This window comes from Chelonoidis abingdonii, chromosome 1 (assembly GCF_003597395.2).
Source record: "Chelonoidis abingdonii isolate Lonesome George chromosome 1, CheloAbing_2.0, whole genome shotgun sequence".
Taxonomy (NCBI): domain Eukaryota; kingdom Metazoa; phylum Chordata; order Testudines; family Testudinidae; genus Chelonoidis; species Chelonoidis abingdonii.
In genome coordinates, this window is record NC_133769.1 from 9,597,343 (window position 1) to 9,614,246 (window position 16,904).

The 16,904-nt window shown below is 50.9% G+C and overlaps 1 protein-coding gene across 1 annotated transcript in view; it reads right to left on the minus strand.

Annotated features, from left to right (window-relative positions):
- Nucleotides 1-462: 462 nt before the first annotated feature.
- Nucleotides 463-16,904, minus strand: part of MAPK8IP2 (mitogen-activated protein kinase 8 interacting protein 2) — a 56,002-nt gene continuing 39,560 nt past the window's right edge. Inside the window, 5 exon segments of the mRNA XM_075061909.1 lie at nt 463-640; nt 1,327-1,425; nt 2,709-2,779; nt 4,195-4,314; nt 13,319-13,428. Of these exon segments, the coding sequence (XP_074918010.1) occupies nt 463-640; nt 1,327-1,425; nt 2,709-2,779; nt 4,195-4,314; nt 13,319-13,428 (578 nt within the window).

Here is a 16,904-nt window from a genome sequence, read left to right on the forward strand (position 1 = left end):
GGCTGGGGGGATTGGATGAGCCGTCCGGCTGTTGGGGGATTGGGATGTGCTGCCCGGGGCTGGGGGGTTTGGGATGTTCGGCCCGGGGGCAGCGCTTGGAGGTGTGCTGAGAGTAAGTTTCTGCAGTTCCCAGATCCATGCTCACCTTTGTACCAGGCACCCTCCCCCACCTCTCTCACCCTCCCTTCCCTTGCCGGCCTCCCCACCTCTCTTGCACCCTCCCACCCTTCCGCCTGCCGCCCCCGCCTCCCACTCCCTGCGCTCTCTCCCTCCCCCGCCGCCCCTCCCGGGGAGCACTGCTGCAGGCCAAGCCGCCCTGGCCCAGCACCTTGCGCCCTCCCTGCACTTAGCTTGGTCATGAGGCACGTGCCTGCTGTGTAGCAAGTCTCTCCTCAGCCCCCAAACCATCTCCCCGCAGCTCGGCAGGGGGCCAGGCCAGGCGGGGTGCCCCACCCCAACGCCTCAGCCTGCCCTGCCTGGCGACACGCCTGCGACTTTGGCCTCAGGGAGGAGCAGTCGACTCGCTGGGCCCAGCGCGAAGCCGTTGCGGATGTGCAGCAAGTCTGGTGGGTTGGCGGCCGGTGCCTGTGCAGGGGGTTTCAAGCGCTGGTTGTGGCGACAGGGTCTGGCCATCTTGGGGCTGGTGGTGGAGGGCGCAAGAGCGAGACGCAGTGACCTTGCTCCCCTTACTCCAGGTAAATGTCCTCTGTGGGGCGCATACTCCAGGTGCTCCTGTATATTCCTGAAACGGCCCGGCTTGCAAGCACGGGGCACGGTAGCCACAGGCAGGTAGAACCCTAGGGGTGGGGGGGCATCGCTTGCAGGCCAGCCACGCGGCCAGGGCAAACCCCGTGGCGGCGGGGGCACACGCAGCCAGCCACGGGCCAGGACCCATTGTGCAGGGGACCCGCTGAGCCAGCCACGAAGGGCCAGGGCAAACCCCGTGGGCGGGGGGGGCACACTGCAGGCCAGCCTCAGGCCAGGGCAAACCCTGTGGGGGGCCCACGCTGCAGGCCAGCCTCAGGCCAGGGCAAACCCTGTGGGGGGCCCACGCTGCAGGCCAGCCACGGGCCAGGGCGAACCCCGTGGGGGGGCCCATGCTGCAGGCCAGGCATGGGCCAGGGCGAACCCCGTGGGGGCGGGGTACATTGCAGGTCAGCCATGGGCCAGGGCAAACCCTGTGCAGGGGGGGCACGCTGCAGGCCAGGCATTGGCCACGGTGAACCCCGTGGGGGGGGGAGGGGCACTCTGCAGGCCAGCATCAGGCCAGGGCAAGCCCTGGGGCCCATAACTCCAGCTCCAGGCTCCCCGCAGCCCCCGGCTCACCCGACACACTCAGCGACGTGCCGCATGGACTCCTGGGAGACGAAGACATGGCAGGCGAAACGGCTGAGCACGGGGTGTTTGGTGATGAATCCGAAGTAACTGCAGCACAAAGCGCAGGGTCAGAGCAGAGCCCCAGCCAGGCACCAGGGCCTGCCTGCTTGCTGTGGAGTTAGCAGAGTCCAGGAACCCAGGGCTGCCCCACAGGGCTGTGGGCACAACCAGTGGGGAAGTCAGCACAGGGGCCGCGTGGGAGACATGGGCTGGAGAAGACCCATGATCCCCAAAGCCCCCCTTGCACCCCAGGTTTGCACAACAGCAGTCAAGAAGCCAAAGCAACTGCAATAACCTATTGCCAGGACTCCGGGATGTGATTCCCCCATCTTGGCAAACCGGGGATGGGGTGTCCCCAGGGCACAGGCTGGGCAGAGCAGCAGTGGGGGCTCTCGGGCTGGGCAAGGCAGAGGTGGGGGCTCTCGAGGGGCTGGGCAGAGCAGAGGAGGGGGCTCTCAGGCTGGGCAGGGCAGCGGTGGGGGGGCTCTCGAGGGGCTGGGCAGGGCAGAGATGAGGGGGTTCTCAGGTTGGGCAGGGCAGAGGTGGGGGCTCTCGAGGGGCTGGGCAGGGCAGAGGTGGGGGGCTCTCGGGCTGGGCAAGACAATAGGTCGGGGCTCTTGGGCTGGGCAGGGCATAGGTGGGGGTTGTCGAGGGGCTGGGCAAGGCAGAGGTGGGGGCTCTCGGGCTGGGCAGAGCAGAGGTGGGGGGGCTATCAAGGGGCTGGGCAGGGCAGAGGTGCGGGGGCTCTCGAGGGGCTGGGCAGGGCAGAGGTGGGGGGCTGTCAAGGGGCTGGGCAGGGCAGCAGTGGGGGATCTCAGGCTGGGTAGGGCAGAGGTGGGGCTCTCAGGCTGGGCAGGGCAGAGGTGAGGGGGCTCTCGAGGGGTTGGGCAGGGCAGAGGTGGGGGATCTCAGGCTGGGCAGGGCAGAGGTGGGGGCTTTCGGGCTGGGCAGAGCAGAGGTGGGGGGGGCTGTCGAGGGGCTGGGCAGAGGTGGGGCTCTCAGGCTGGGTAGGGCAGAGGTGAGGGGGCTCTCGAGGGGCTGGGCAGGGCAGCGGCGGGGGATCTCAGGCTGGGCAGGGCAGAGGTGGGGGGCTGTCGAGGGGCTGGGCAGGGCAGCGGTGGGAGCTCTCAAGCTGAGCAGAGAAGAGGTATGGGGGTGTCAGGAGGCTGGGCAGGAGCAGGGGGGTGCTCTTGAGGGCACAGGCTGGGCAGTACAGGGTACGCTGAGTGTGTTGTGCTGGAGGCCACCTCCAGAGCCCTGACCCTGGGTAGTCAGCTGCTGTGCTGTGCTGTGGATTTGCCCCCTTTCCCTGCTGGATAGAGGCCTCTCACCAGCTGTTCCTGGGGTGGCAGCCGCAGAAGGAGATGTTCTTCATCTGGAAGAAGTGGCTGCATCGCTCATACTGAAAAGGAAGCAGCAGTCAGAGACCATCTGAGCCCCGGGGCCCCCAGTCTGCAGAGAGCTAGCTGCCCCCACTAGTGCCAGGGCACCCCCCTCCGTCCGTCCGTCTGTCTGTCAGACCCCCTTGCCCTCATCAGAGCGTCTCTTGCCCCGTTGTACCAGCTTTAACCTTATTTGGTGTGTGTCTAACCCTCCTGCTGTCATCTCCTGTCTGACTGTTTCATGGCACACGAGCCCCTCTGGTCCCGTCTCTCTGCCTCAGGCCGGGCCCCATGTCTCTGTGTCATGCCAGACCCCCCAGTGCTGGCCCAGTCTCTTCCCCCCTCGGGCCAGGCCCCCATCTCTCTCTGCCTCGAGCCAGGCTCCATCTCTCTGCCTCGGGCCGGGCCCCATGTCTCTGTGTCATGCCAGACCCCCCAGTGCTGGCCCAGTCTCTTCCCCCCTCAGTCCGGGCCTCTATCTCTCTCCGCCTTGGGCCAGGCCCCGTCTCTCTGCCTCGGGCCGGGCCCCCAGTGCTGGCCCAGTCTCTTTCCCCCTCAGGCCAAGCCCCCATCTCTCTCCGCCTTGGGCTGGGCCAGGTCTCTCTGCCTCGGGCTGGGCCCCCAGTGCTGGCCCAGTCTCTTTCCCCTTCGCCCTGGGCCCCCACCTCTCTCTGCCTCCAGACAGGCCCTGTCTCTCCGCCTCGGGCTGGGGTCTACTGCAAAGCTCTCTTCTGCCAGACATGGGGACAAGGGTTTGGCCTGTGTCACTTTCCAGATCCTGCCCCTGGCCTGGCTCCAGCTGGGCCAAATGTCCTGTTGCTGCATCTCAGTCTGATCCTTGTGTACTTCCTGCATGAGGCCATGGGCACCCCTTGCCACACTTCAGACCATTTGTCCAGATCAGTCTGAATTTTAATCATATCCTTCAAAGCACTTGCAACCCCTCCCAGCTTGGTATTGGCCTCAAACTTTATCAGTGTACTCTCTATGCCATTATCTAAATCATTGATGAAGATATTGAACAGATCTGGACCCAGAAACAATCCCTGCAGGACCCCACTCGTTATGCCCTTTCAGCTTGACTGAACCACTGATAACTACTCTCTGGGAACAGTTTTCCAACCCGTTATGCACCCACCTTAGAGTAGTTCCATCTAGGTTGTATTTTCCTAGTTTGTTTATGAGAAGGTCATGCAGGACAGTATCAAAAGCTTTACTAAAGTCAAGATGTACCACATCTACCGCTTCCCCTCATCCACAAGGCTTGTCACCCTGTCAAAGGAAGCTCTCAGGTTGGTTTGTTCTTCAGGAATCCAGGCTCACTCTAAGTGTTACTTATCACCTTATTATCTTCTAGGCATTTGAAGCCACTCACGTGGCCAAGGGGCCCATCCCCCCACCTTGCCCCAGCCCAGAACTCCCCAGCCTCCCTCACCTCGTTGTCCTGGCTGTACTCATTCGCGGTCAGGATCAGCTTGATGCCCTGCAGCGTTATCTTCAGGTCACAGGTTGCCGGTGGGCGCAAATGCACCGTCAGCTTCCTGGTGGTGGCAATCTGAAAATGCCCAGGGAGAGCGTAAGCAGGAGGAAGGGGCCAGACTGGGAGCAATGGAAGCAGGTTGCTAGTCAGGAAAGGCCGCGTGCACTGGACCCACCTTCTGCAGGCGCGTTTCCCACCACCCAGTGCCCCCAGCAGCCAGACCAGACAGGAGCTGCCGGAAGCTCCCCCGCAGCTAGCACTCCTGCCCCACTCCCTGCAGTGCCTCTCGAGTCAGAAACTGATTCTGACCCCCTGGGTAACTGTGATCTTATGAGTGTAATATAATATCTCACTGAAAGGTGACAGGGCCAGAAAGAGCTAATTACCTCCCAGACTGACCTGATCCATGGCTGAACTTTAGAGACTCATTAAGAAGATCTGTAAATGAACAGAGCTTTGAAATGTAAGTCTGGATTGTTAGAGGTAGAAGGGTAGATGGTTGCTCAGGGCTTGGGATATAAGCAAACAAGTCTTGTCTATTGCTACAGTTTTAATTCAAAGATCAAAAAAGGAATAGTAACATTTATGATGATATTTGAGTGAAAGTGTTATTGTCTATATGTCTCTGTGAAGGTTGTGGTAACCTGTATCTGAACTCTTTAATGGATAAATTACCCTGTGTTAATTGCCAGGATGTTTGGAAGGTGAGTTAAGCCTATTTTGGAAACATATAAGAACCATGGGATACGATCCTATTTCATCTCAGATCTGCTTTGGGCTTCAAGAGGGGGAAACTTTAAGCCACAAAGATTGAGATCCCCAGTCACTGACTGAAGTCACCCTGAATATGGACATTGGACTATAACAGGGAGTTTCACAAGGGAGTTCTCCAGGTGAAGGAGGAGCAAATACAGCATCTGTGGGGTAAGTGACTGTCTGCAGTGTGGGTCGTGGTAGTGTATGTGTGTTTTTGGGGGTCTACTTGCTGTGTGCTGACTGCTTATCTGTGTTCTTGTCATGTGTTTTGTGTCTTTGTTTGTGGTTTGTGTTTGAAGGACCGTGTGCTGTTAGCTGGCCAGCTGGGGTCTCGTAGCGGCGACAAAGTGAAGGGTGATAGCCAGAAGCCTCTGGTATTGGCTGATGTCTTTAATACCAGTGGGGTGGGCATTCATCTCGGCCTGGGCTTTATTTCAAAGCGGCTACAAGCAGATTCCAGGGGTAGCTTTACTTTGCTGACCTAGGCGTGGTGTTCTGCCATAACAGTTGAGTTTTCACTTAAGTGGATGTTTGGTTATAAGTCTGGGTAGTTTTATAGTGAATGGGAGTGGCTGGTCCCTCTGTTTGTCCCCTTATTTTTTTTTCCGTTGGGGAAAAAAACTCGTAATCCCTTGTTATACCTATATATAAAACTCCTAATCTTATCATTTCCTCAATTACATATTTTCTTCTTTCTTTTTTATTAAGCAGTTGTCATGATGCGGACAGGGAGCTTGTCACGACTTAGTTGTTTTTTTGGTTTTTTGAGTTTGAATGAGGATGTTATCTTTTTTACAGTAGGAAGGTACATCTCCATGGTTAGTAGAAGACCCTGCAATTCCCTTGTGCTCGCACTGGTTCTGTTCCTCTCTACCTGCGTCCTCTGTAGCCAGACATGAGCATTCCACGCATGAATGGATGTTCTACTCAGATTTTCTTGTGTGTGTTTTGCTCATGAGACCTGCTATGTTGTCATTTCCACTTACTTGATATATCCAGGCTGGGTGGTGGTGCATCAATGTTGGAAGGCTTTGCCTAATGCGTCGGAATTCTGCTCAGGCGCTCTCGCAGTTGGGGAGAGTTACAGGAGAGAGGTGGCTCTTAGTGTTTTGTCTATGAGGTTCTTCATATTCCTTTATTCGAGCATGTTCGTTGTCAGTGTCTAATGCGTGAGACAGTGACTAGCTTATGCCTGGTTCCTGCTCAGTTTCACGATACTGCACACAACACTATGTGCATAGGAGGATTTGTGGCTCAGTGTGATCACTGTGTCAGCTAGTTGTTTCTTTTACTTGCAGTCGGTCTCTAGTGCTTCGCATACCTCTCGAATCTCTCAGCTTGTAATGTGTATATATAGTGTATAACCGTTATGTTCTCTTTGATATACTTAATGAGAGATATGGCATTTCACCGTCCCTACAGTTAAATTAGGAGAAGGTACTCGTACCTAGGCTGGGGTCTGTGCTACCATCATGAGAATTAGCGGAAACGTAGGGTAGTGGCGTTGGCGGACGACTCGTCTGAGGGGGACGGAGTTGCCCATCTGTTCTGCCTATGTCATTTCATTTTCGGATGGTGTATTTGGCTGGTGTGTGTGCCTTTTTTGTCTCGTGTCGGGGCTTGTTTTTTTCCCATATCTAAAAAAATCCCGAAAAAAAATGGTTTTTTTTAACTAAAAGAGGCCGATTGGTTTCGTAGGATTATTCTCGGTCCTTTTTCTGATCTACTATCTCCCTGACTGTATATATCTCATCTCATGTGGGACCAAATGATACTCTGTGAGTGTGTGCATGCTGGGGGTCTCAAGAGTGACTACAGTGGTCTCGGTCGGGTTGAATGAGTATTTTGGAGCTCAGGGTTGTGTTTTATGTATCTGTTTCTTATTCTCCTGTCTTTAATTTTTCGGTTTTTTGGCCTTCTTGGCGCGATGTACGACATGATTTTGCATCTGGAGTGTTGATATTGCTTGGTCGCTCTGCGAACGTTGTGTCGTCGCCTAGATGCTAGGGCTTTGGTTTGCTTCTCTTGCCCTACGGGATTGCTTACTCGGAGGAAGGATGCTAGGCAGAATCTTTGATGGCGTTTCCATTCCTTTCAGGGAGAGTTAGTAATGTACCCTCATTGGGCTCAACTAGTGCTGGCTAAACCTAATGATGGAGGGTTTACCAACTAGTTCGACGTGGGACAGTAGTGTAGCAAACCCACATAGTAAGTGGTGGAATCTAATTTGTTAGATACTCCTGGGAAGATTGGCGTTCTCGGATAAACAGAGGTTGTAACTGTGGGCATATAATCGCTAGAGAGAAAGGGGTCAGGGCAAACTGGGAGGCAAGATTCAAACCAGTATTTTAGATGCCTATATAAAAGCGAGAATGTAATGGAGTAATAAGCGGAAGAACTGATTAGTAGCTAATTAAATATACTAACAACTTATGCATCGCATTGTTGGCATCATCTGAAATTTTTGTGGCTAATACACATTTGATTTGAATGGTTGGTAGTGGAATGGGTGATGGTTTTGCTTCAGGAGATGTAAGGGATAACGGGCTTAGATGTGATAGTGTGTAGCTCTCTTATATTATTACAAATGTGTACACACTTGGTGATACTGTAGGCGGTGAGTTATTGGATCATAGGAGACAGACCAGTGGTTTAGGAGTCTCTGAGAGTTAGGATAATAAGGGTGTAAAGTAATACTAGGTTGATGTCTCATATCTAGGAGTTATCTTAACTCAGAGTCACTTAGCCAGGTGTAAGAGTTGGTGGATGATGCTTTGGTTAAAACAACTAACAAAATTCATTCCTCATCGCCCAAGATTTGGTTTGATTTTGAATGGTCTGGGAATTTAACTTTCCGGATATTGTTGGAAAATAACCCAATGGGACAGACTATTCTCAATAAGTTTCTCCTGAACTGGTGTGGCATTGCAGAAATTTATTCAGAAGGTTGAAACAAAGTTATGTGGGGGAAGCTCTGTTCTTAGATCTGATTTTTAACAAACATAGGGATGAACTACGTTTTGAGCAATTGATAAGGTAGGTAGGGAAGGCTTGGCTGTGAAAGGATATCGTTTTTCTTGATTATCATATTTTCGTTGTTTGCTTAATTTTTTATGATGAGTTTTGTGTTTTATGTAAGGAGTACATAGCTAATTTATCTAGAAGACAATGGTATTATTCAGGATGCAGACTTTTTGTGTAAGTTTGTTTTTTCTCAGTTCTGACGGTTCTTGTACTAAGTGTAACTGGTCCATCAGTGTCTAATCAATCGTCTGTGATGTTGGTTAATTATCTAAGAATACTTGATGGTAGAGTTCGGCTAGTTTTCTGTGTCACATTGTGGTTGACATCTTTTATTTTTAATGTTAGGTGCCCAATAGTCAATGCTTTTATTTTTTTTTTGTCTCTGTATTTGGTGTTTGGTAGGAATATGATATTGTAATATCTTCATTATGTGGCAAATAGATATCATTTTGGCTTCGTTTTTGTTTTTATACTTTCTATCGAGTATTCTTGATTCGGTACTCTATGCATATTTTAATAAAGGTTGTCATATAAATTATTATTGGAAATATTAGGTTTCTATTGTTTTACATATAAGGTTGTGTAATTATAAGGTGCTATTTAATATTTTTTTATCTCGTGTGAAATTTGCTTAGTGGGCAAGGTCATTATGAATAGTCTCAAGGTCCACAATAATTAGCTCAAATCTGAGTGCTATGGAATAATAAGGGAAACAAGACAGACTTTTATCAATTACATTAGAAGCAAGGAAGAACAAGGACAGGTGTAGGCCTATGCTCTCAGTGATGGAGGGTGAGATAACCAGTGTAACTTGATACTGGAATATGGCAGAGATATGTATCTTGATGTCTTTTTCTTTTGTTTTTCTTTTGTGTCTCTTTGCTTTCTATAGCGGTTATAGAAGTCTGTTATAGTGATTATTCTATGCCTTCTCGTACATCATTTGTTTGTTTTTGTTAATGAGTGATTTTATGTGGGCTTTATTTTGTTTATGAAAGATAAATAAAAGAGTGGGCAATGTAAATCACTGGAAAAGTTTAGTGCCCTGCATTGTCACCAGGGTCTCTGATTGAAATGCTTAGTCCCTCGAATACTAATGGGAGTTAATAGAGAGGTTATTTGAGCCTCTAAGCTATTATTTCTGGCAAGATCATGGGAGACGGGATGAGTGCAGAAGAACCAGACAATATGTGGCACATAGAGTAGTGGTCCATCTATAATATAAAGGGAATAGCAAAAAAACAACCCAGGTAAATACAGACCTAGTTAGTTTTATCTTCTGTGTCCTAGGAGAAGATAATGGAGCATACTATATTATAAAGATAATTCACTCTGCAAACTTTGGATAGGTGGTAAAGTGATGGATATAGCTCAGCAATGGATGTGTTAAAGAACAAATTGTGTCAAACTCAATCTTGATAGCTTTCTTTGATGTGGATTAGCGAGCCTTGTGTGATTATATGGATGCAAAGATAAGCGGTGGATGTGGTTATATCTAGACTTTTAGTTAAGGCATTTGATGCTCAGTCTCCATACTATTCTTATGCGTTAAACTTAGGTAATATACAATTTATGATGGGTGCTAATTAGGGGGTGCATAATCTGCTGAGAGAACCGTATCTCAGAGACGAGTGGTTATTAATGGCTCCCATCCCTGCTGGAAAGTCTTCTAAACAAGTGGTGTGTACCGCATCGGGGTCTGTTTTGTCGGACGGCTTGGTTTCCCAATATCTTCATCAACGGACTTAGATGTTAGCAGATGAAAAGTAGGCGTTATTAAGTTTTGCGGACATACCAACTGGTGATAGATAGGTACAACTGCTTGTCTGGGACAGGGTCTAACATTTGCAAATGATTGGACAAATTGATTGCAGAAATGGTTGAAGTAAACCAGTTGATGGAAGTTCTATAAAGAACAGCATGCAAAGTGCTCCACTTACGGAAGGAACAATCAGTTTAACATTATCAGAATGGAATGAGTACGGTTCTAGGTAAGGGGCTATGGCAGACAAGGGATCTGGGGGTCTATAGTGACCAGAAGTCTAAATTACTGAGTAACCAGTCTTGTGATTACTGTCTTGCAAAACTAAAAGCAAATTTATATCCTTGGATTAGCTATTCTGAGTGATGACGTGGTTTGTGTAAATACAAGACAGAGAAGTCATTTTTACCCGCTCTACTCTGCTGATTGATTGTTTAGGTGCCTCAACTTGTAGTCTGTGTGTCAGTTCTGGGCACCGCATTTCAAGAAAGATGTGGGAAGAATTGCTTGACGATGGGTTCAGAGATAGGAGCTATACCTAAGAATGATTAACGGTCTTGAGAAACTGATTGATCTATGCAGTATGCTGAAAGAATTGGGTTCTGTTTTAGTTTGGAAATAGATAGCAATACTAGATGGTGACATGATAGCAGTTTCGGGTTATCTAAAACGTTGGTGTCTCAGTGAGGAGGTGAAGCATAAATTGTTCAACTTCTTAGCCTCTAATGCTTATATGAACAAGAAGCAATGGGCCTTAAACTGCAGAAAGTGGTAGATTTTAGGTTTGTACTATTAGGAAAAAAAGTTGAACTGTTCTTTGGGTAGTAAAACGACTGGCATAAATTGCCTAGGGAGGTTGTGTGATATCTCTCGTTTTGGAGATATGTAAGAGTAGGTTAGATAAATGTCTATCAGGGATGGTCTAGACAGTATTTGGTCCTGCCATGAGGGCAGGGGACTGGACTTGATGACCTCTCGAGGTCCCTTCCAGTCCTTGAATCTATGAATCTATGAAAACCTCTGGACTATTTCTAAACGGACTTTTGGCAACTACAAACTCATCTCTGCTGTGTATCTGAACCTCAAGAATTGAATTCAAGTCTGTCTGTATATTGATCTTTTAACCAACACTCTCTCGCTTCTCTTTTTAAATAAATTTTAGCTCAGTTAATAAGAATTGGCTGTAGTGTATATTTTGGGTAAAATCTAAGTTGTAACTGGACCTGGGTATGTGGCTGACCCTTTGGGATTGGAAGAAACTTTTCTTTTATATGATGAGATCAGATTTTCAGTAATCACATCTAGACGGAGGCCTGAACCTGGGTACTTTAAGGGAACTGCGTTGGTTGGACTTCTGAGTAACCAGTGAGGTGCTGTAGAAGCTGTTTCGTGCTGGTTGGTAAATCTAAGTATTGGAATAACCACCAGCATTTGGGGTTTGTCTGCCCCGTTTTGTTTGCAGTTCAGCCTAATTGAGTGACCTCAGCTGGCTCCCACAGGCAGTATTGTCACAGTAACACCGACTAGAGACCCTTGCCCTGTGCTTCCTGCATCCAGCCCAACCCTTCTGGCTGAGTGTCTGAGACAGACACACCCGATCTCCGAGTGAGGGGGAAGGCACTAGGACCCTGGTAAATTGTTCCAGTGGTTAACTACCCTCACTGGTAAAAGCTGACTGTGCCTAGCTCCAAGCTGCCAGCCACTGGATGTATTGTGTCTTTGCTAGACTCAAGAGCTGTCAGCTAGCAAAACCCTTCTGCCAAGGGAGATACTTGTAAACAGACTGTGGCCAAGTCGCCCCTTCACCTTCTCTGTTGAGCTCTCACCCTTTAGTCAGTCTGCTGGCTCTTCTCTGGACCCTCTCCCGTTTCTCCACACCCTTTCGATGTGTGGACATGAGAACTGGGCCCCGCCTTTCCTCCTGGGACTGTCTGACTGATGGTGGCAGCACCTCTGTACAACTCACTACTCTGCCCCTCGTATGGCTGGGGACTGCACTGGCTTTCTTAGCGACAACATCACCCTGGGAGCTCACACACGGCTACTGGAACCAGGGTGCTAGGCTGCGGCAGCAGCCCCAGGCTTGGAGTAATAGCAACCAAATGCCTGGCTTCCATCACCGAAAGGGCCCGTGGTTTTGTTCAATGGCTTTCAGCTCCCACGGGTGACCAGACAACCCAATGTTATCAGGACCATCCTGATATTAGGGGCTTTGTCTTAGATAGGCAACTATTTCCCTCCCCCTCATCTTGATTTTTCACATTTGCTGTCTGGTCACCCTACAGTGCCCTGGAGCTCACATTCAGCAGGTTTCCACCACGACCTGTAAGCCCCTGGCAGAGTCACTGCTTTGCCAAGTCCAGTACCCCCGCCTACGCGTGTGCCCGCCATTCTTGGCTCCTAAAGCCTGCTCTTGCATTTCGCTGTGTTAAAACATGTGGTCAGTGCAGCAGAGAGCACTCTGGGACCTGAGCGGCCCCACCACATGGTACGGGCACAGCACTGTCTGTATCTTCTGCAAACATCACTCACCATTACTTGGTGTTTTCTTCCTGATCACTGACAAAGATACTGAGTAGCACTGGGCCTGGAGCAGATCCCTGCAGGACCCCCCTAGAAACAGCCACTGGATGCTGATTCCCCACTCACAATCACTTTTCCAGCTCGGTCAGTAATGGTTTAGTGTGGGCTGTACGGATTTTATAGTAGCGCTCTGCTATTTTTTATCAGAACATGCTGAAGTACAAAGTCCAATGTCGTGCAGAGGCCAAGTACATTATGTCAACAGGTCCCTTCATCAACCAAACTTTGCATCATCAAAAATGATATCAGATTTGATTGACAAGCCCTATGTCCCATAAAACCATTTTGAATAGCTTTTTATTATGCTGCCACCCTTGGGAGAGGCCAGGAGCGCCCCCCACAGCCAGTGCTTCTGCCCCATCCTCTACAGTGCCCCCTGCTGGGAGAGGCTGGGACAGGAGTAGCAGGGAGCGCCTCCCCACACACATCCAGCCAGGGCTCCTGCCTCGCTCCTCACAGTGCCCCCTGCTGGGAGAGGCTGGGATTGGAGTAGCAGGGAAAGGCCCCCCCCGCCCAGCCAGGGCTCTTGCCCTGCTCCTCACAGCGCCCCCTGCTGGGATAGGCTGGGACCGGAATAGCAGGGGGCGCCTCCCCCCCACCCAGCCAGGGCTCCTGTCCTGCTCCTCACAGCGCCCCCTGCTGGGAGAGGCTGGGACTGGAATAGCAGGGGGCGCCTCCCCACCCACACCCTGCCCCGCTCCTCACAGCGCCCCCTGCTGGGAAAGGCTGGGACCAGGGTAACTGGAGCACCCCCCACAGCCTGTGATCCTGCCCCATCCCCTATGGCGCCCCGCTGGGAGAGGCTGGACCGAGGCAGCTAGGAGACACCTCCCCCCAAGCCCAGTGCTGCTGGGTTATCACATCAATTCCCTGGGAAGTACAAAGTCATGACTCCAGCTACCCATTTTGCTTGGCCCGCCCCCTGCAGGCTCCCTGCGGAGTGTGTTGCCTCACCTTCTGCATGGCTGCACACAGGATGCCATTTCCCTGATGGTATGGGACCTCCACAGAGCCCAGAAACTGCACGTTGAACCTCTCCACCCAGGAAGGGTTCCTCTTCAGCCCTGAAAACAAAGTCATGCAAGCCCTGGAGAAACCCATCAGCACCAAAGGGTTGGAGGGAGTAGGGGCTTATCCCAGCCAGCAGCCACCCACTGAGTGGGGAGGGAGCCAAAGGCATTGCACGCGCTGAGCTGAAAGCAGGGTCGCAGGATACCTGCAGGTGGGCTGGGCACTAGGGAGTGCTGGCGTCCTGGGAGGCAGAGCTGTCTGCTGTTTGGCTGACAGAAGCATGCACATCAGAGACAGGAAGAACCCACCGGGTACGTTCTCTAGTGCCCTGCCCTATGGACCCCCACCTTCTCCCAGTGCCCCTCAGTGCCAAGGAGCTTCAGCCCACTCCTCTGAGATACCCCTCACACCAAAACCTGCCCCATAACAGCAATGCCCTTTCCCCCCACTGCGGCCCCAGGAAACGCCTGACCGCTGTGCTACTCCCTCAGTCGCTCTCAGCCAGGCCAGCTCCTGGCTTCCTCCCCCCTCTGAGGATCTGGGCTGGGTTGTTCCTGCCCAGGGCTCTGACCTCCCGCAGCCCCACTGGGTTCCCAACTTCTTCTGATTTAGAATCACAGAATCATAGAACTGGAAGGGCCCTCCAGAGGTCACTAGCCCAGTCCCCTGCACTCATGGCAGGACTAAGTATTATCTAGACCATCCCTGACAGGTGTTTGTCCAACTTGCTCTTAAACATCTCCAATGACGGAGATTCCACAACCTCCCTGGGCAATTTATTCCCATGCTTAACCACCCTGACAGTTAGGAAGTTTTTCCTAATGTCCAACCTAAACCGTCCTTGCTGCAGTTTAAGCCCACTGCTTCTTGTCCAATTCTCAGAGGTTAAGAAGGACCATTTATCTCCCTCCTCCTTGTAAGAACCGTTTAGGTACTTGACTTAGTATCATCTGTACGTATCAGCAACGGGCTAGTAAAGATGCTAAACAAGCCTGGACCTAATGGAACCCCCACGAGGCTCTGCTCCCAGGTCCCTATCATCTGTTCTCCACAGGCTACTCCCTATCAGTGCCACTCCTGCCCCGCTGGAGCCCCCGCTGCATCACGCGAGCCCGAGTGGGAGGGCAGGGCTCCTGTACTTGATGTGATAATGGGGCACAAGTTTACCCCAGCTGTAAGCTTGGCTGCAGAGGAAGGGCAAGTTTATATGGTGGCACAGAAACCTGTGACAAGAATGGTCGGTGGGGAAAGGGGCAGAAAAGAGAGCGACTGAATTAGCCCAAACAAAAAGGTTCCTGGCAGAACTCCCGGGCCAGGTTAAGATCATGCTGCTGCAGGAGAAGTGTGGGACTGGAAATCCGGGCTCTGAAACTGGTGTGCTGGAAATTCGATCTAACTGGTGCACACAATAACAAGGGGCTGTTTCGCCTTCACTGGCTTCTGGGGTCCTTACAAGAAAAGAGATCGGGGGGGAGGGTGAAAATGACCAGAGGGGAGCTGCTGGGTCCCACAATGTTGGATGACTGACAGATGAGTAGGAGAAGCAGCAAGCTTCCCAATCATGGCTGCACCTCTCACCATCTCCTGGGACCCCAGATCCCGATCCTTACAAGAGGCCTGACCAGACCGGGCCGGAAGGAGGGACCCAGATGACATCATCTCATCACAGGCTCCAGCCTAATCCTAGACACTGCTTGAGACATGAGATGTCATCTCCCCCGTCTCCTCAAAGCGTGTCCTGTCCCTCCCCTACCTCATTTCTCCTCTTTCCTCTCCCTTCTGTCTAACAAGAGTCTGGCTTAGGCAGCCAAGACTGCATAGGTTGGAACACTGCTGTGAACCGTGACCAGAAAGAGTCTGCTAAAAGCAATGCCCTGAACCAGTGGCTCTCAACAAGAGGTACGTGTATCCCTGGGGGACGCAGAGCTCTTCCATGGGGTACGTCAACTCAGCTAGAGATTTGCCTAGTTTTACAACAGGCTACATAAAAAGCACCAGCAAAGTCAGTACAAACGAAAATTTCATACAATGACTTGTTCATACTGCTCTATCTACTATACACTGAAATGTAAGTACAATATTTATATTCCAGTTGATTTGTTTTATAGTTCTATGGTAAAAAGGAGAAAGTCAGCTATTCTTCAGTAACAGTGTGCTATGACACTTCTGTATTTTTACGTCTGATTTTGTCAGCAAGTAGTTTTTAAGTGAGGTGAAACTTGGGGTATGCAAGACAAATCAGCTTCCCAAAAGCGGAACAGTCGTCCGGAAAGGTTGAGAGCCACTGCCCTAAACTCTCTGATGCTGGTAGAAGTTGCCAGTCTCAGAGACTGGGTGCTGGGCCTGTATTTTCCCAGCAGTGAGGTTGCAAGTACGAGTCAGCACCAGAGGCAGACGCCACGTTTTCTCTCTTTGCTGTCCTTTCCCCTCCCCTTGTGGGTTTGTCTTGTTTTGGCTTCTGGGAGCCAATATTGGATGTTAACAGCAGCAGCAGCAGCAATGTCAGCTCCAGCCCAGCTCCAAGACTTCTCTTTTCCCCAAAAGGGAAGAGACACCATTGTTAGAACCAGGTAAGAGGCTGCCAGACATGAGGTTTTTCCTGCTAGAGGCTCTCTGCGGCTGAAGAGAAAGGGAACCCGGGGTGCTGTGAAATGAAAGCCTTACTCAATACTTTATCTTTCAAATAGTTTAACCGGGTTTCCTTCTTTTCTGTGTCCCTACAAAAGAGTTCAAAGGAGTCGTCAGGGTCTGTTCGCCATGTACTAAGCAGGTGGAGGTCTCTGTGTACCCACAGACCTGGTTTAAAACTCTTTAGTCTGGACGGTTTCAGGGTCATGTTAACACCTTTGACTCTTTGATCCCTTTATTCCATCTAACTCAGTGGTTTGCAACCTTTTTTCATTTGCGGACCCCTAAATATTTCAAATGGAGGTGTGGCTCCCTTTGGAAATCTTAGACATAGTCTGCAAATCTCCACGAGTCCATGAACCACAGCTTGGAAAGCACTGCTCTCGGGGTAGATAGCTAAGCTGCCAAGAGCAATACAGAACGGTTACTCCTCTGTCCGTGGCAGCTGTTCTTCACCATGTGTTGCACATCTCCATTCCACGTTAGGTGTGTGCGCGCCCAGTGCACCGAAGCTGGAGGCTGTTCCCACAGTGGTTCCCGTCGGGGTGGCACATGTGCCCAGGGTCTGACCGTGCTCCCAGTGCAGGGTATAAAGGAAGGAGCCACCCTGGGTACCAGCGCTGCCTAGCCCAAGCAGGGGTTATTAAGATCGACTTAGTGCCATCCTGCTTGAGTCTGAGAATCACCTTAGGAATTAAAGGCATGGGAGGGAATGCACAGAGTAGACTGTCCTTCCTCAGGAATAGCAGTCCATCCAGGATGGAGCCCGGACTATAACCTGCTCTGCAGCATATGATGTTATTGATATAAACTGGGACCACATAGAACATGGTTTGCAACCAAGGTCCTGTAGTGGCACCAAATCCTATGTAAAGGGGGTCATATAAGGTGTCTAAGACCA